This window comes from Gouania willdenowi, chromosome 4 (genome assembly GCF_900634775.1).
Source record: "Gouania willdenowi chromosome 4, fGouWil2.1, whole genome shotgun sequence".
Taxonomy (NCBI): Eukaryota; Metazoa; Chordata; class Actinopteri; order Blenniiformes; family Gobiesocidae; genus Gouania; species Gouania willdenowi.
Window position 1 is genome coordinate 11,701,438 of NC_041047.1, and position 13,498 is coordinate 11,714,935.

Here is a 13,498-nt window from a genome sequence, read left to right on the forward strand (position 1 = left end):
AGCCTACAGGAATGCAGGCAAACAAGAGAAATAATGGCTGAGTTTTTAATAATAAGTTATTTCTCTGTGTGAACTGTTTGTATTATCAGGACCTTAAACCAAACAGCAGGAGGCTAATTATCAAAGATCATGTTCAACACTTTATTATTATCCTTATACGCACGATGAGAAATTAATCACTAGCATGAAAACCATTAAAAATTTGAAAAAAACCCCAAAACAAAACACTGAATTAAACCCTCCTGTCCATTTGGGTGCTCTTCATGTTAACTTTATATATATATCGATTTTAAAAATAAATATTAATATAAATGATAAACGATAAAATTTAATAAAATAAGAACGCATTAATTTGTGACCTATGCTGTATTATCTCATACAAAAATAAACCAAAATGAAAAAAACAATAGCATTTTCCAAAATGTGAATAAGGTTTTGGAAACTGTCAGATTTTGAACAATGAGAATTCATGAAATCAAACAGTGTTAAAGTACATTTGGCTGCATATTTGTTACCATACTAGAAGGAGGTCATCCAGAAAAAAGTGAGTCTTTTGTGTGTGTGTGTGTGTGTGTGTGTGGAACGACTGATTTCAATTGACAACAAGTGAATATAAAAAAACACAGAGCAAGTGGAGCAAAGGATGGCAGTTAATTACACCTCTGTAGTGGCTGCATAAATGATCCTGTGCCACACTGCTAACAGTCATTTTGCTTTTGCTCCTCCAGCCTGGGTTGACATCACAGTGTATCTCATTAATAATGCAGCTACGCTGAGATTCATTCCACTGTTGTATCACAACACCAGCGTCATCCTCCGAGCGATGATACCCAGGCAGCCATGCACTGCAGCTGCGTGGCTGCTTGGCTCAATGGCACCTAGTGGGACACTGGGCCCCTCTCTGCTGTAGGGCACTGCTGTTAGGTTACCACCCATCTAGGGCTTCCTCTGGAGCTATCATTTCTGGGTCACCTCAAGTGACACCCACAGGGGGGATCTGAACCAGAAAAATATACCCCTCCCCATGGTAGAACAAAAAACAGCTGCATTTTTTTTTTTAAAGTTTAGTATGATATATAAGAAGTGAGAAAATGGTTCTTCTGAGTAGGCTGACAGTAGAGTACTGTTTAAAGCAGGGGCGTCACACTCTCTTCCAATCAGGGGCCATTTACAGCCCAGTTTGATCTTATTTGGGCCAAACCAGAAAAATGCAGATTTCTTTGAGAAAAAAAGTACAATCTGTTTATTATTGTGCCCCGAGTCGCTCTTCACTTTGAACAATGTATGTGATTGACTTCTTATAACATCCTTAAGCATAACGCAATAACATTCATGTGATTTGATTGTTGAATTTGCATCATTAAAAAAAAATAAATGTTGGGATTTTGAGGAAAAACCTATATACCATATACCAAACAATTTCAAATGAAATCCTTAAATAATGAGCATAGAAAGATTGCACGCGTCCATAGATAAAATAATTTAATTTTTGAATGAATGCAGAATAACAGAAATATTTGCAAATGAACAATTTTCTTTCCTTTTTGAACAAATTCCTCCTGCGGGCCTTGAGTTTGACACCCTTGGTTCTTAAAATTTGGTTAATTGTCGTTTTTTCGACGTTGTCGGAAAATTAGCGGTAACATTAGGGGCCTATATCACAATTCTTCTTGCCAAAAGTAATATTCTATAAACTTGGGGAATGGACTGGGAAGATTTTAAGTCCTTAAATAATACTTTGCCGTGTATATTGACGATGTTATGGACAATCTTGTGCAACATTATTCCCCAAAATGTTTTTGACCTTTTGTCAACTGATGGACAAAATAGATACAGAAGCGACCCACATTGTTTTGTTGAAGATGCGTCTCGTCATTGTCGACATTATTCTGAATTAAAGTGTTCTGCTTCGTGCTTATACGAAAATAAAAATTCCGAATTGTGGTTTACATGGAAAACAGGTTTATCCGGCTTTATTCAATTCCACTTTAAGTCTTAGGGTTGGGAAGGGTTCTGATTGGACGGGGGGTGAACGTGACGTATCACATTTATCGGAATAAAACACGCAACAAACCTTTTCTTTTCGGCTACAACGTAGGACAACCGGAATTAACTTGAAGTGGAATTGAGTGTTTACAAGATAGAGGAATTATTTAATTCAGAATTAAAATCGGAATAAACCAGCCACCTAATTCGAATTGATTGTTTAATTCGTAAGTACATTTGCATTTAGAATTAAGTGTTCACAAGGTCAGTTTAAAGAGGATTTACCTTTAATCCTGAATTAAAGCTCCTATGTAAACGTGGCCAATTATATGTTTTCACTTAATTGCAAAAATCTTCCACAGGGTATATCATTAAAATGTGCTAAAAAAACACCCCTGCCACCAATTCTGGAGACGACATGAATCATTCTCTGACTTCTTATATCATATTTTTCTTTTAAAAATACAGTTGTGTTTTGTTCTACCATGGGGAGTGGTATCTCTCCATATAAAATATGGCCGTTAACCTACTGGAAGCATGGCCACAAAGGAATGCAAGGAAAGTAAAGGTGGAGGCATGGCGGGGCGGTAGAGGAGGTGATGGTGGGAAGGCTCTCCCAGGATCTGCTGTGGTGGAGGAAACCACGAGCTACACACTGACAGGAGGAGGGAAAGCTGAGGGGGAGGAGGAGAAGGAAAGAAGGGAGGAGTGAAGCTCTGTGAAGCTGTATCCCAGTCACATGAGCCTATGGGTGGGTGTGCGAGAGGACGGAGACTCACGGTGGAAATATTTACAAACACAGCCACAGACGGGACTTCATCAGTTTTAATAGAAAGGACTTTATTAACAGGCACGAGCGTGGACATTTTACAGCTATGTCACACCAACTGAAATGTTTAACACAGATTGACACGAATAGGCCTGGAAATAGACTTTCAGACCAATGCTGAATCCCTGCTGTCATTTCAATCCAATTTTTTTCCCTCTCCATTTACTGTTTCCACATTTCCTACTCCAACTCCTTCACTTTCTGCCCCCCACCCCCCTTTTCCATCCTCCTTTTTCTCTTGCCTTCCCCACCAGCATCCCCTCCCTCCCTCCTCTCCTTCCATCTCCTCCCTGCTCTGCTCTGCTGGAGCTCAAATCACAACCCTGGTCCCTGGCAGATGGAGGATAGGAGAGAGAAGCTCTTAACTAGCCAGCCTGAGTCTCTGCGCCCTGCACACCAACTGCTGCCTGCCTCCCCTCCTGCCACTGACACAGCTCAAACAGCACACTGCCACCGTCCCACAAACCACCACCACCACCACCTCCTCCTCCTCTGGGGACCTGGTATCCTCCTGGGGAAGGGAGCGGGTATTAGTCCATATCTCGCCACACTAGAAAGGACATGGAAACATAATAGATCAATGTTCTTTATGGCTTTAAAAACCGATGGGGCAAAGCAGCTTTTCTTGCAGAAACGCTAAAGTTAAGGGGGGTGGTGAGGTGGGGGTAGGGGGCTTGTAAATGGTAACACTGTCAAATTGACTTTGCGTTTGGATGGAAAAGTCAGGAAACTACATGAAGTGCAGGACCAAAAAAAAAACACTTCACTGCTACAAGACCCTAATTAGGCTTTTTACTCCCACATCATGTAAATATGAAAAAAATACATTTAGAGTCAACAAGACAATTTTTAAACAAAATGGGTTTTTTTTTTCTCGAAAAATCTTTAAAAATGACTTAAGTCAAAACCTTATTTGTGCTACAACTGGTGTGTCTCCCTGTGTTCAGTTTAAGGTTTACATGGATTTTTTTTTTTTGACAGAAATTAAGAAGACATAGAACAACTAAGAAGGATCACAGGACACATTTACACAAAGAACTCAAGGTTCCCCAAGCAAGACACAGGGAACGAGAAATATATATAAACAATTAGCAGCTATAGAAAGAAAAAAAAGTCATACTAACTTGATTCACATATGGAACAGGGACGTCCAAACCCTATTCCGGAGATACAAATTCATCAAGTTCTAGATGTCTTCTGGCTCCATTAAAGATAAGAGTATTTCTACAGAGTTGCATGATGACACTTGATAAGATTAAGGAGTGTTGGAGCAGGGAGACATCTGAAACCCGCAGGATTTGTCACCCTTCAGGACCAGCTTTGGAGACCCCTGAGGTATATTAGAATCAAAGGGTCCCCAGCTTCTTTTTTCTGCTATTCCCAAGGGACCCTAATGTCCTTTGATTTGAGGCAGTTGGCTGTACCTGGTACTGTGCACCCTATGGGCTACCTGCAGGGGGCATCCAAATTAAATGACCAAAACCTGATATCCTTTCTCCTGGATGGCCAAACAAGGTTCAGCACATGCATAAGAAAATGAGCCTTCTTCCATTTGAATACTGGGGTCACACAAGTCTTGTCCATTGGTTGACACAGGGGAATGTTTCTGCCAATCAATTTGCAATATTTTGTCGATAGCACTTTATTTTAGTTTTTCTCATCATACAATTTACAACACAACAAAAGTGATACTGGCTTTTTCCAATCTGTCTCATGGCAAGGTTAAGGTTCACCCTGAGTGCACAATAATTTGGTCCAGGTTCAAGTTGTTTCTCGGAGCCCAGAAACAATGTTGATGTGGGTTCACCCATAAACCTCCATGGACAAGGATAGGCTCCACCAACCTTCTGACCTTCACATGGATTATGATAAGCCATGCTAGGTTGAAAAGAACCTTAAGAGCAATTAGAGATATTTAAAAATGTAAAAACCAACAAGGTTTGAAAAAGCAGACCAAAGTGCTGCTTGGCCATAGGTGCCTTTGACTGCCCTCCACTCCTTTTATCTGGGCATATCTGGCAATTATCAACTGGCCTGGCATGAGACTGGCCACCAGTTGCGATTCGAGGGAGAAACCGCTTCTCTGCGCTATTTGCAGCCCTGTCTGTCCAAAAGGATCTGGTGCACTGACTGTCACTCAGAGGCCATGTGTGTTTTTATCACTAATTCCACCACAGGGATATGGCTGTCCATATGACCACTGTGGAGGCTGCTGCCCCCAGGCTAGCTGACATCGTCTGTGTAGAACGACCAGACGTTGATGTTGGAGCTGCTCAAACACTGCTTGAGTATCAAGACACACGTGCACAAACACGCGCACACAAAACACGCACACACAAGCAGTGCTCGGCCAATTGCTGAGACTGATGTTCCTTTCAGCCATCATGTGGCTGACACTAAGGTTGTTTTCAATCCCCTGCCAACCCAAGTGTCAGTTCCTGGCTGTTCTGGCCAGCAGTGATGGAGATGCTGTAACTGGCTGCGGTGAGGGCCATTGGCCGCAGGGCTGCTGTGGCTGTTTGAGATGGTGCACAAGGAGGGGTGCTTGGCCTGTTAACGGGTTATGACGAGAGTCTGTCTAGTCTTTGATCCAAACTGGACAGCTCTGCTTTTCTCTACAGCTATAGCCAGCGCCCTGCCACGGTGCATAGCTGCCAATGGGCTCCAGCAGAGCATATGCTCCAGCTGAGGGTCAGAGACGCTCTGTCCAAAACGCCTGAAATAAACACCTCACATATCGAGCTGAGTGTTCTAATGGAGTACCACATGGGCCTAAATATGGTGAATGCCATCATTACCTGAAACAAATATAACATACATCACAAAGGTTGAATATGTAATTTCACTTTTTGGGGATCCAATGTTCAATCAATGAGGATCTGAAAAATGGTTAAATACAACTTATGGTATAGGTCACTAGACAGAGAAATGTCAATGCTGCTGGAGACATTTTATTTTATCAGATAAAGAGAGCATAGGCTTCATGAATCCATATATCAAAGATCATTTGCACAAAAAAAGAAAAAGGTTGTAATTGCCGTTTGAAAGATTGTTTTGATTCACCCAAAATTTCCAACCTGTGAAAACACCAGTGATGGGGAGTAATGTGATGGGCAGTCTCTTTGGCAGAGTTTTTGGGGGCAACACAAGAAATCACAGTAAGAAAGAAGTAAAAACACTTCTATGCGTCCTTCTACGGAACTTAATATCTCACAATGCAATGTGCAAACATTTTCCAACAATGTCAATTGTTGCAAATGTGTGTGTCGAGGTAATGAAACAGTCATTCATTTTTTTTTTCAAGGAATAATATTGTTCGTTAATTTCAGGGCAGGGTGAATATTTTATCCAAGTACAGTGGTGTTCTTCTGCTAGGTCCATTCTAAAGTAATTTTAGACCAAGTTATCATCTATTTCCACTGATTACCATACTGGTTCCTGTACTGGGTTTTGCTGTACTCCCAGCTGAGATTAGGGACCAGGGCAAACCCTGAACAGGATTATTGGGCAGGACAGTTTTAGAGCTCTTTGTACACACGGATTGAATTTAAAATGGACTAAAAGCACTACATAATTTGACATGACCTCTTACACTGTTTGCACTACTGGTTTAGAAGTAACCAAACAAACACTTTTTTTTTTACATAAATGCACCAAAGCTAGGTATTTCCTTTTTTCTTGTAACGATAGCCCTGGCCTAAAGTTACACATTCTTGTTTCTATCCAAAAGCTATTTTAAAAAACACCATTGTGAAGGTGGAGGAGTGAATTAGAGAAATGTCTCCCAAATTCTGCTGTTTGTGTCTCAGTCCCTATACTGCAAGGTTATAAAATGACAGAAGGAAAAAAAAATCTAACTGTGCCATCAGTGAATGGGGGAAGACGTGGAGGGATGAAGCAGACATGAAAGTTGGCCTATTTCATGGTCAGACTCCGGGAATGCTGAGGCCCTGAATGGCAATGCATCTACTTTAATGTGACAGACAAGTCCCTAGGCAAAACCAGCAGAGCCGCAGCAGGCGAGCCAGCCCAGGTACTTGATGAGTGTGACACCTTCACTGTCCCGCTGTAGAAATGTTGCTTCTGCACGCTCCGCTGACTCGGTTTAGAATAACACCAAATAAATTCGCCTCTCATCCCGCCTGATGACGCATCCCCAGAACCTGTCCTCCCCAGCACTGTTGGGATCATGAATCTCCTTGTAGCCGCTCACAGGGCTTTGCTCTGACCACTAAGCACTTGCCTTTGGGACCAACCTGCCGAGGAAAATTGTGGCTGTGCCAGTAGGCGGTGGCTGCGACAGGATCCCGCAGCAGACACATCCTCTCATCATGACGGTGTTTGCCCAATCAGGCGGAGATGGACCAGTGTGTGTGGCAGGTTCTGAGTGTGTGCCTGAAGGCATCTCGCTGCCTACACACATGCACCATCAAATCAAGCAGCACATCTCTCTCCAAGATCTCTTGCACACACAGGTAGTGCTGTTTGAGCTCTTGACCCCACCTAGCACAATTACTGTATAGCTGCACAGTGTTAAGTGCAACCTTTGTTCTATATTGGCCTATTAGGAGCCATTGGGTGTTCTGGTGAATTGAGTCTGCGTCAAAGCGCGCAGGCAAACATGAGTTGATCTGCAGCAGTCCTGGGATAAGAAGGCCCAGGAGTTCATTAGGCTGCAGCTCAGGAGAGCAGCCGCAGGGAGCTCGGTGGTAGCCAAGTGTTGCCAGGAGGCTGAGAAGCAGGTCCGATGGGGAGGGATGCTGTTGATGTCCATGGCATGTTTGCTAACAGCCTGATTCCATCAAGTGGTGTAAAAGCAGCTCAGCCAAGTGTGAGGGCTGACCCTTGGCCCCCTGCCTATCTTTAACAACTCAGCATCTCAGCCAAAGGTAGACGGTTCAGTCGAGCAAACGTGGAGTGTAAATGATGCTAATATTTATGCAATTGTACATTTGGGAGGAAAAAATAACAAGAGATGCAAAATAAAAGAGCACCAAGGCTCCATCTGATGATCTCCAGTTACTTTCAGTTATATGCCCTTTATCTTAAGGGCACAGATGTAAAATGCACTCTTAGTTTCATCTCCATACTCCCACAACCCTTGCAAATGCATCAGGGAAGCAGAATACAACTAAATTGTTACAAGTGGAGAGAAACACAAAATCAAGCTAAAGGCATTCATTGGGTATTGGAGACATAATTTACAACTAAATATGATAATGGCGGTAATTTCAACAAAATCTCCATCCTCCTCTCCTGATTCAAAAAAAAAAAAAAGAGAATAATCCTGAGAATAGTTGTGATTCATGAGCGGTCGATGTTGCACAGACACTACTCATATTTCATCATTTATTACACAGCCAGGAAACGACTCTCAAGTTGTCCAAACAATGACAGGCGAAAAGGAAGACAAGCAGATTCTTCCGAAACAGCCGTCTTTACCTTGCAGTGTGCAGGGTCTACGTGTAAAAAAAGGAGTTAAACTTTTTCTTCATGGTGGGGTCCTTCACGTTGACTTGGCCATAGGGACACTAGAGAAGGAAAAAAGACACATGATTGATTTTGGAGCTGAATAAGAGTTCAAGCTTGACTCATCTTCACTACACACATTGCTTTTTATTCATTTGTTTATTTGTTTGACAGGGACAATGCAGTGATGTGATGCATACAGAGATTATTACAGCTGTTGCTAATTCTAAACTCCAGTCCCTGGTTGGGTTCTTCCACAACAATGCAGTACAATATAAAATATCAATCAATTAAAAAGACAATACCATACAATTCAATGATTTATTATTGCGTTTAAATGATATGAAACATTCACTCACTCTCATTCTCCCACACAATATACACACTATTTACAGATGAGTAAATCCCAACGACTGAGTTGTTGATAAGAATATTTTTTATTCTGTATACATTGTGTAGATCAGTGGCTCTCAAGTAGCAAGTACCCTATTTCTTTTATTTCTGAATCTAAGTACCCCCTTTGTCCGACTACTACATTTTGCCCAAAATACTATCATGACAGGTATAGACTGGGATCGAAGGCCCAACCTCTCGATCAGAAGACGACCCCTCTAAGGTGTGGGACCTTGTATTTTCAGTTCATAATCTAATTAAAATAATTTCCATCATCATTATTATTATTAGCATTTTTAACTAAAAGTAAACATTATAAAAACCCATGTTTTTAATTCTTCCATTTGTTAATTTTCCCCTCTCTCTCTCTCTACCCCCTGCGGTGCCAACGCGTACCCCTAGGTGTACACGTACCCCCATTTGAGGAACACTGGTATATTCCTTTTCTAAGTTATTATTTTTAACAGCAGACTATGTTGTATTTTTACAACAATTAAAAAGTGGAATCTTAAAGTTGTATGTGAATCATGTTTTGTACAGTAGTGGGTTCAAAACATGGTGATCTCACATATGGAGTTTGCCTGTTCTTCCATGCATATGTTAAAAAAAACTCTGTAGTTTATGTATTTACTTTATATTATTTACTAAGTGTAGCTCATTCCATTTGAAACCATGACATGACTTGCAACAGATGAGTTTTTTTGTACATAAATTAGGTAAATAAAACACATTTACACTGATCCAAAAAAAAATCCATTCATATTCTAATTTAATTCAATCCACCCACCTTCAGTTATAAGACTTTAATCACTTGTTAAACTATAAGCCTAAAAGCTTAAATTATTGGTTTCCCAAAACATTTATTTATTTATTTGAGGTTCTATACCTATGTTTTCCAGCCTGCTGTTTTTCTTTTCTATTTGTTCTTCTAACTAGACAGCTGTTGTACAAAGCGTGCTGTTTTGGTCATCAAATGCAGATGAAAATACCATCATTAGCGCTGATTGTAAATAAAGGTAATTATCACAAAGATTAAAACTCAAATGGAAGCTGTGGGATCAGAGCACAACAGGTGAAGACGCTGCCGTGCACATACAGCTGAGAGATGGAACGCACTGATGGAGACACAGACTGATGAAAGGAAAAAAACATGGAGCTCACATGTCTGCACGCGCTGCCACAGCATTTCCCTCTCTGAAGGTGGGCAAACTCCGTGAACACCTTACACCCACTGGAAGGGTCGACGTACATCTGCTTCTTCGCCTGAACATAATGAGGGTTATTATTTAATTAGGGTGACATACAAACACGCATCCTGATCTGTGACCAATGGACATGTAACCACACAGCCATCCATACACATTTAATATATAAGCACCGCGATGCAAATAAAAACACACCCAGGGACAGATTGCTTTAGGTCGAAGAAAAAAGGGAACGAATGACCTTTATGTATATAAACAGATGTGCAAATTCTTGCAATTCTTCTAATTAATTCCTGCTGCTGTTCTGCCTGTGATTCAGGTAGCGACGACCTGCAATGACTAATCAATAGCAGCTAGTTTGTTTTTTGGCTCTGAAATCTTTCAAGAGAAATGCATTTACATTTTTTACACACAGTGGTAGTACTTTATTTGAACTTGCACAGTCACCCAAAACACCTTCTGTAAAACCAAAGAGCCTGAACTCCTCTGCCTTCCTGCAGGAAGTTAGAAAATGTCATCTCTCAGTCTGTTTCAAACTGAGAGCCCACTAGTTGGTGAGCTCTGACAGTTCACAAAGGGAAAAAAGGCCCCGGGCCTTTTCGTGACATGGCCTGTCATTTCGCATGGAATTGCATTGCCACATAGTGAAGCTGGCATTGCTGGGTGCCCCCTCTGTATTGTGCTTTTCCCACCCGGGTCTTACCAGTCTCCTCAGGTCAAGGCCAACCTGCCTCAACATCACTCACAAACATAATATTTACAGCAGATCAGTTATGAGGCGAGCAGCTAAACCTGCACTGCACATCGTACTCACCAGAACAAGCATGGAGGTGCAGCTAAGGTAGCTAAATGTGATGCTGCTTATATATTGAGCCATTACCATCAAGTAGGAAATGAAGTGTCTGTTCACTGAGGTCATAAATATCACATTGAAATTGTTCAAAACTATATCAATAGGGCTAGTTTCTTGTGAAAAACATCCCTAAAAAATACCAGTTAAGTGGTCAGATAGGAGAAACCATAGCGAGTAAATCCAAGATTTTTGACCTGATCATGACATTGCAACTTGTATTTGCAAATCTATATTTTATTTGCAATTCTGTATTTATACAATATTTTTTCAGAACATGTGCAATATGAGTGCATATGTATTTTGAGGTAATAATTGTGCGATTGTGTAAATGGGGAAAGTATGCGGGTGTGTGCGCGTGTAGGGGTGTGCGTTGCCATGAATCTGACGATACGATTCATGATTTGCATGCTTCGATACGATATATCCCGATGCTAAATGATAATTATGATACACATTACAATATATTGCAATATCAATAATTACAAATTTCACCTTTACAAGTAAAGTGCGATGAAATACAATTTATGTCATTTTTTTATACTTGAGAGATCAAGTAAATGGGAACTAATTGTAATTCAAGTACCAACATCAAAAACTAGAGGTATATATAACTTTTTCTTCTACAACAGATTGTGATTTTGTTTTGTTCTTAAATTCTTTAAAAAAAATATATAAATCACATACATTGATAAAAGTTCCCAGTATGTTTTATGAAAATAAAGATCAATCGACTTCCAAACTAAAATGCATTGAGGAGTGATGTAGTTTAATAAGGTCTGATGTGGTTCACTGACACCTAGTGATTGGAGTTTTCGTGCTATGCATATGTTTTGTCGCTTTGGACATTTTTTGGATGGATACAATAATCGTTCAGTGAAATATAGCAATTTATCGCCAAATCGATGTTTTCTTCCACCCTTATGTACCTGTCTTTTTTTGGTGTTGCACACGCACATTTCGTTAAACTTGACACAATAACAATAAAGCTTTCTGATTCTGAAGAGGAATCTAAATGTACAGATGTCAGTGAAAGGTACAGTAAACCTGTGATTTGTCACAGGTTGCTGGCCAACAGACTGAGGAAACCAGAGGAGTACAGTTTACTCAGAGTGGTTATGACTGAAATAATAGAAAAAAAACTACGACCTTTGTTGAATAGTATTACCCAACACGAGGGATCGACCGATGTGGATTTTTTTTAGGGCCGATACCGATTTCTTTTCCATCAGCCTTAGCCGATGAGTGATACGTACTGCTGATTTTCTTGAGCCGATATTTGGAGCCGACACTACCTTTGCTCCCTCGATTTGCATCATAACAATTACACAATGATGATAAATGGTACGAGTCTCAATTTTTAAAAAAAGAACATTTATTGAAATTAACAAAGGCGAGGTAGAACAACACCAAGTAAAAAATGATTGAACAAATATTAAAAACAGGTGATGTAGAACAAGAACAAGTAAAAAATATTTCTGCTCTCTGTAAATAATGCGGATCAGCGAACGCAGCAGCCCACATCGGCCGATGCCGATACACGTAAAAAATGCAAAAATCGGCCGATAATATTGGCCGGCGTATCGGTCGATCACTACCCAACACCATTTAATCACACAGTTGGTAACGCAGTTAAAATTGAAATTAATTCAAACTTTCACATTTGAATTAAACATAAGGCTGGATTGTGCCTGTGCACATGGGACATGAGGTTGGTCAGGTCAACAACAATGTAATGTAATTTTAAACACTCATCAACACTCCAACATCAAAGTACAGCTTCAACAATTTACAGAAGAGATTAAAGTTTATATGGGAGAACAGCTAAAAGGTATTTATCAGATGTAAGAAGAATAACCTGTTAAATAAAAATGTATGATTTCAAAAATATGAATAATTGTTTAAAGTCATTAATCAGCAATAACAGACTAAATGGTTCGTTAATTCCATCTGCCTGAACCTTTTAACATTTTCACCATCGTGTTTAGTTAAAAGGCAAATTGACAATCATAATAAAGGACTGTTATTCAGTCAAACACTAACAGGATAAATCCTGAGGTGATCATTTTGATTGATTATGTTGATCGTGATTAATCACAGCAGCTCGTTTTTAGCTGACTGTTAACATGACACATTGGAGTGGATTGAAGTGCAGCAGGTGGAGCATCTTACCTCACAGGCCTGTCTATGGATTGTGTGGATGCTGATGTCTTCCTCTGTGAGCTCAGCACTTTGCAGGTCTTCGCCGTTAGCATTAAACATTTTATTATTATTCAGTGGCTTCCTGTCCTCACAGAGTCTCTGTGCACACAGACACAAGTGTTTTTTACTGAGCTGGACACGGAGGATCAGCAGTCTGCACACCATCCACGTCCTGGGCTGGTGTTGGTAGAACATTGTGTTTCAAACTTCTGTTAAAATGATTAAAAACTCCTTCACATCCATTTCGTTTTGTTTTAGTCGCTCTAACAATCCAACCTCTTTCTGTTTTCAGTGATCACTGTATTCCTGTTGTTATGAGTTCGCCGTGAGCACGCGACCTGCAGAGAACGTTCTACTTCCTCATGGAGCGACACGTGACCATTGGAGTAACGAGCGCCCCTGCTGGCTGTGGGCTGCTACTGACGGAACAAGAGCCAACAACAATACAATCAATAATATGAAACATTTCAGATCAAATGTACTGGAGAAAAAATATCACCATATTGTAAAGGCTCTTCCACTGTCACTTAAGAATATTATTAAACAAAGATATAGTAACGTTCT

General features: G+C 40.4%; 1 protein-coding gene across 2 annotated transcripts; it reads right to left on the reverse strand.

Moving 5' to 3' along the window:
* Positions 1 to 3,266: 3,266 nt before the first annotated feature.
* c4h1orf53 (chromosome 4 C1orf53 homolog) lies at positions 3,267 to 13,282 on the reverse strand. 2 transcript variants are annotated; one of them, XM_028445684.1, is made up of 4 exons: positions 12,905 to 13,282; positions 9,839 to 9,940; positions 8,258 to 8,346; positions 3,267 to 3,365 (listed from the first exon to the last, which is right to left on the reverse strand). In XM_028445684.1, the coding sequence occupies exons 1-3, from the start codon at positions 13,127 to 13,129 to the stop codon at positions 8,275 to 8,277; spliced, it is 399 nt and encodes a 132-aa protein (XP_028301485.1). In that variant the 5' UTR covers positions 13,130 to 13,282; the 3' UTR covers positions 3,267 to 3,365; positions 8,258 to 8,274. The 2 variants fall into 2 exon arrangements, with proteins under 2 accessions (XP_028301485.1, XP_028301484.1); XM_028445683.1 differs by lacking the exon at positions 3,267 to 3,365 and having other exon boundaries at positions 8,151 to 8,346.
* Positions 13,283 to 13,498: the final 216 nt, after the last annotated feature.

Excerpts from the sequence above, each read along its gene's own strand:
- c4h1orf53 (XM_028445684.1), bottom strand. The coding sequence starts at position 13,129 with ATGTTCTACCAACACCAGCCCAGGACGTGGATGGTGTGCAGACTGCTG. Across the intron at positions 9,941-12,904 it reads TCCATAGACAGGCCTGTGAG|GCGAAGAAGCAGATGTACGT; the intron begins GTAAGATGCTCC and ends CATTATGTTCAG. Across the intron at positions 8,347-9,838 it reads GTGGCAGCGCGTGCAGACAT|TGTCCCTATGGCCAAGTCAA; the intron begins GTGAGCTCCATG and ends TTCCTTCTCTAG.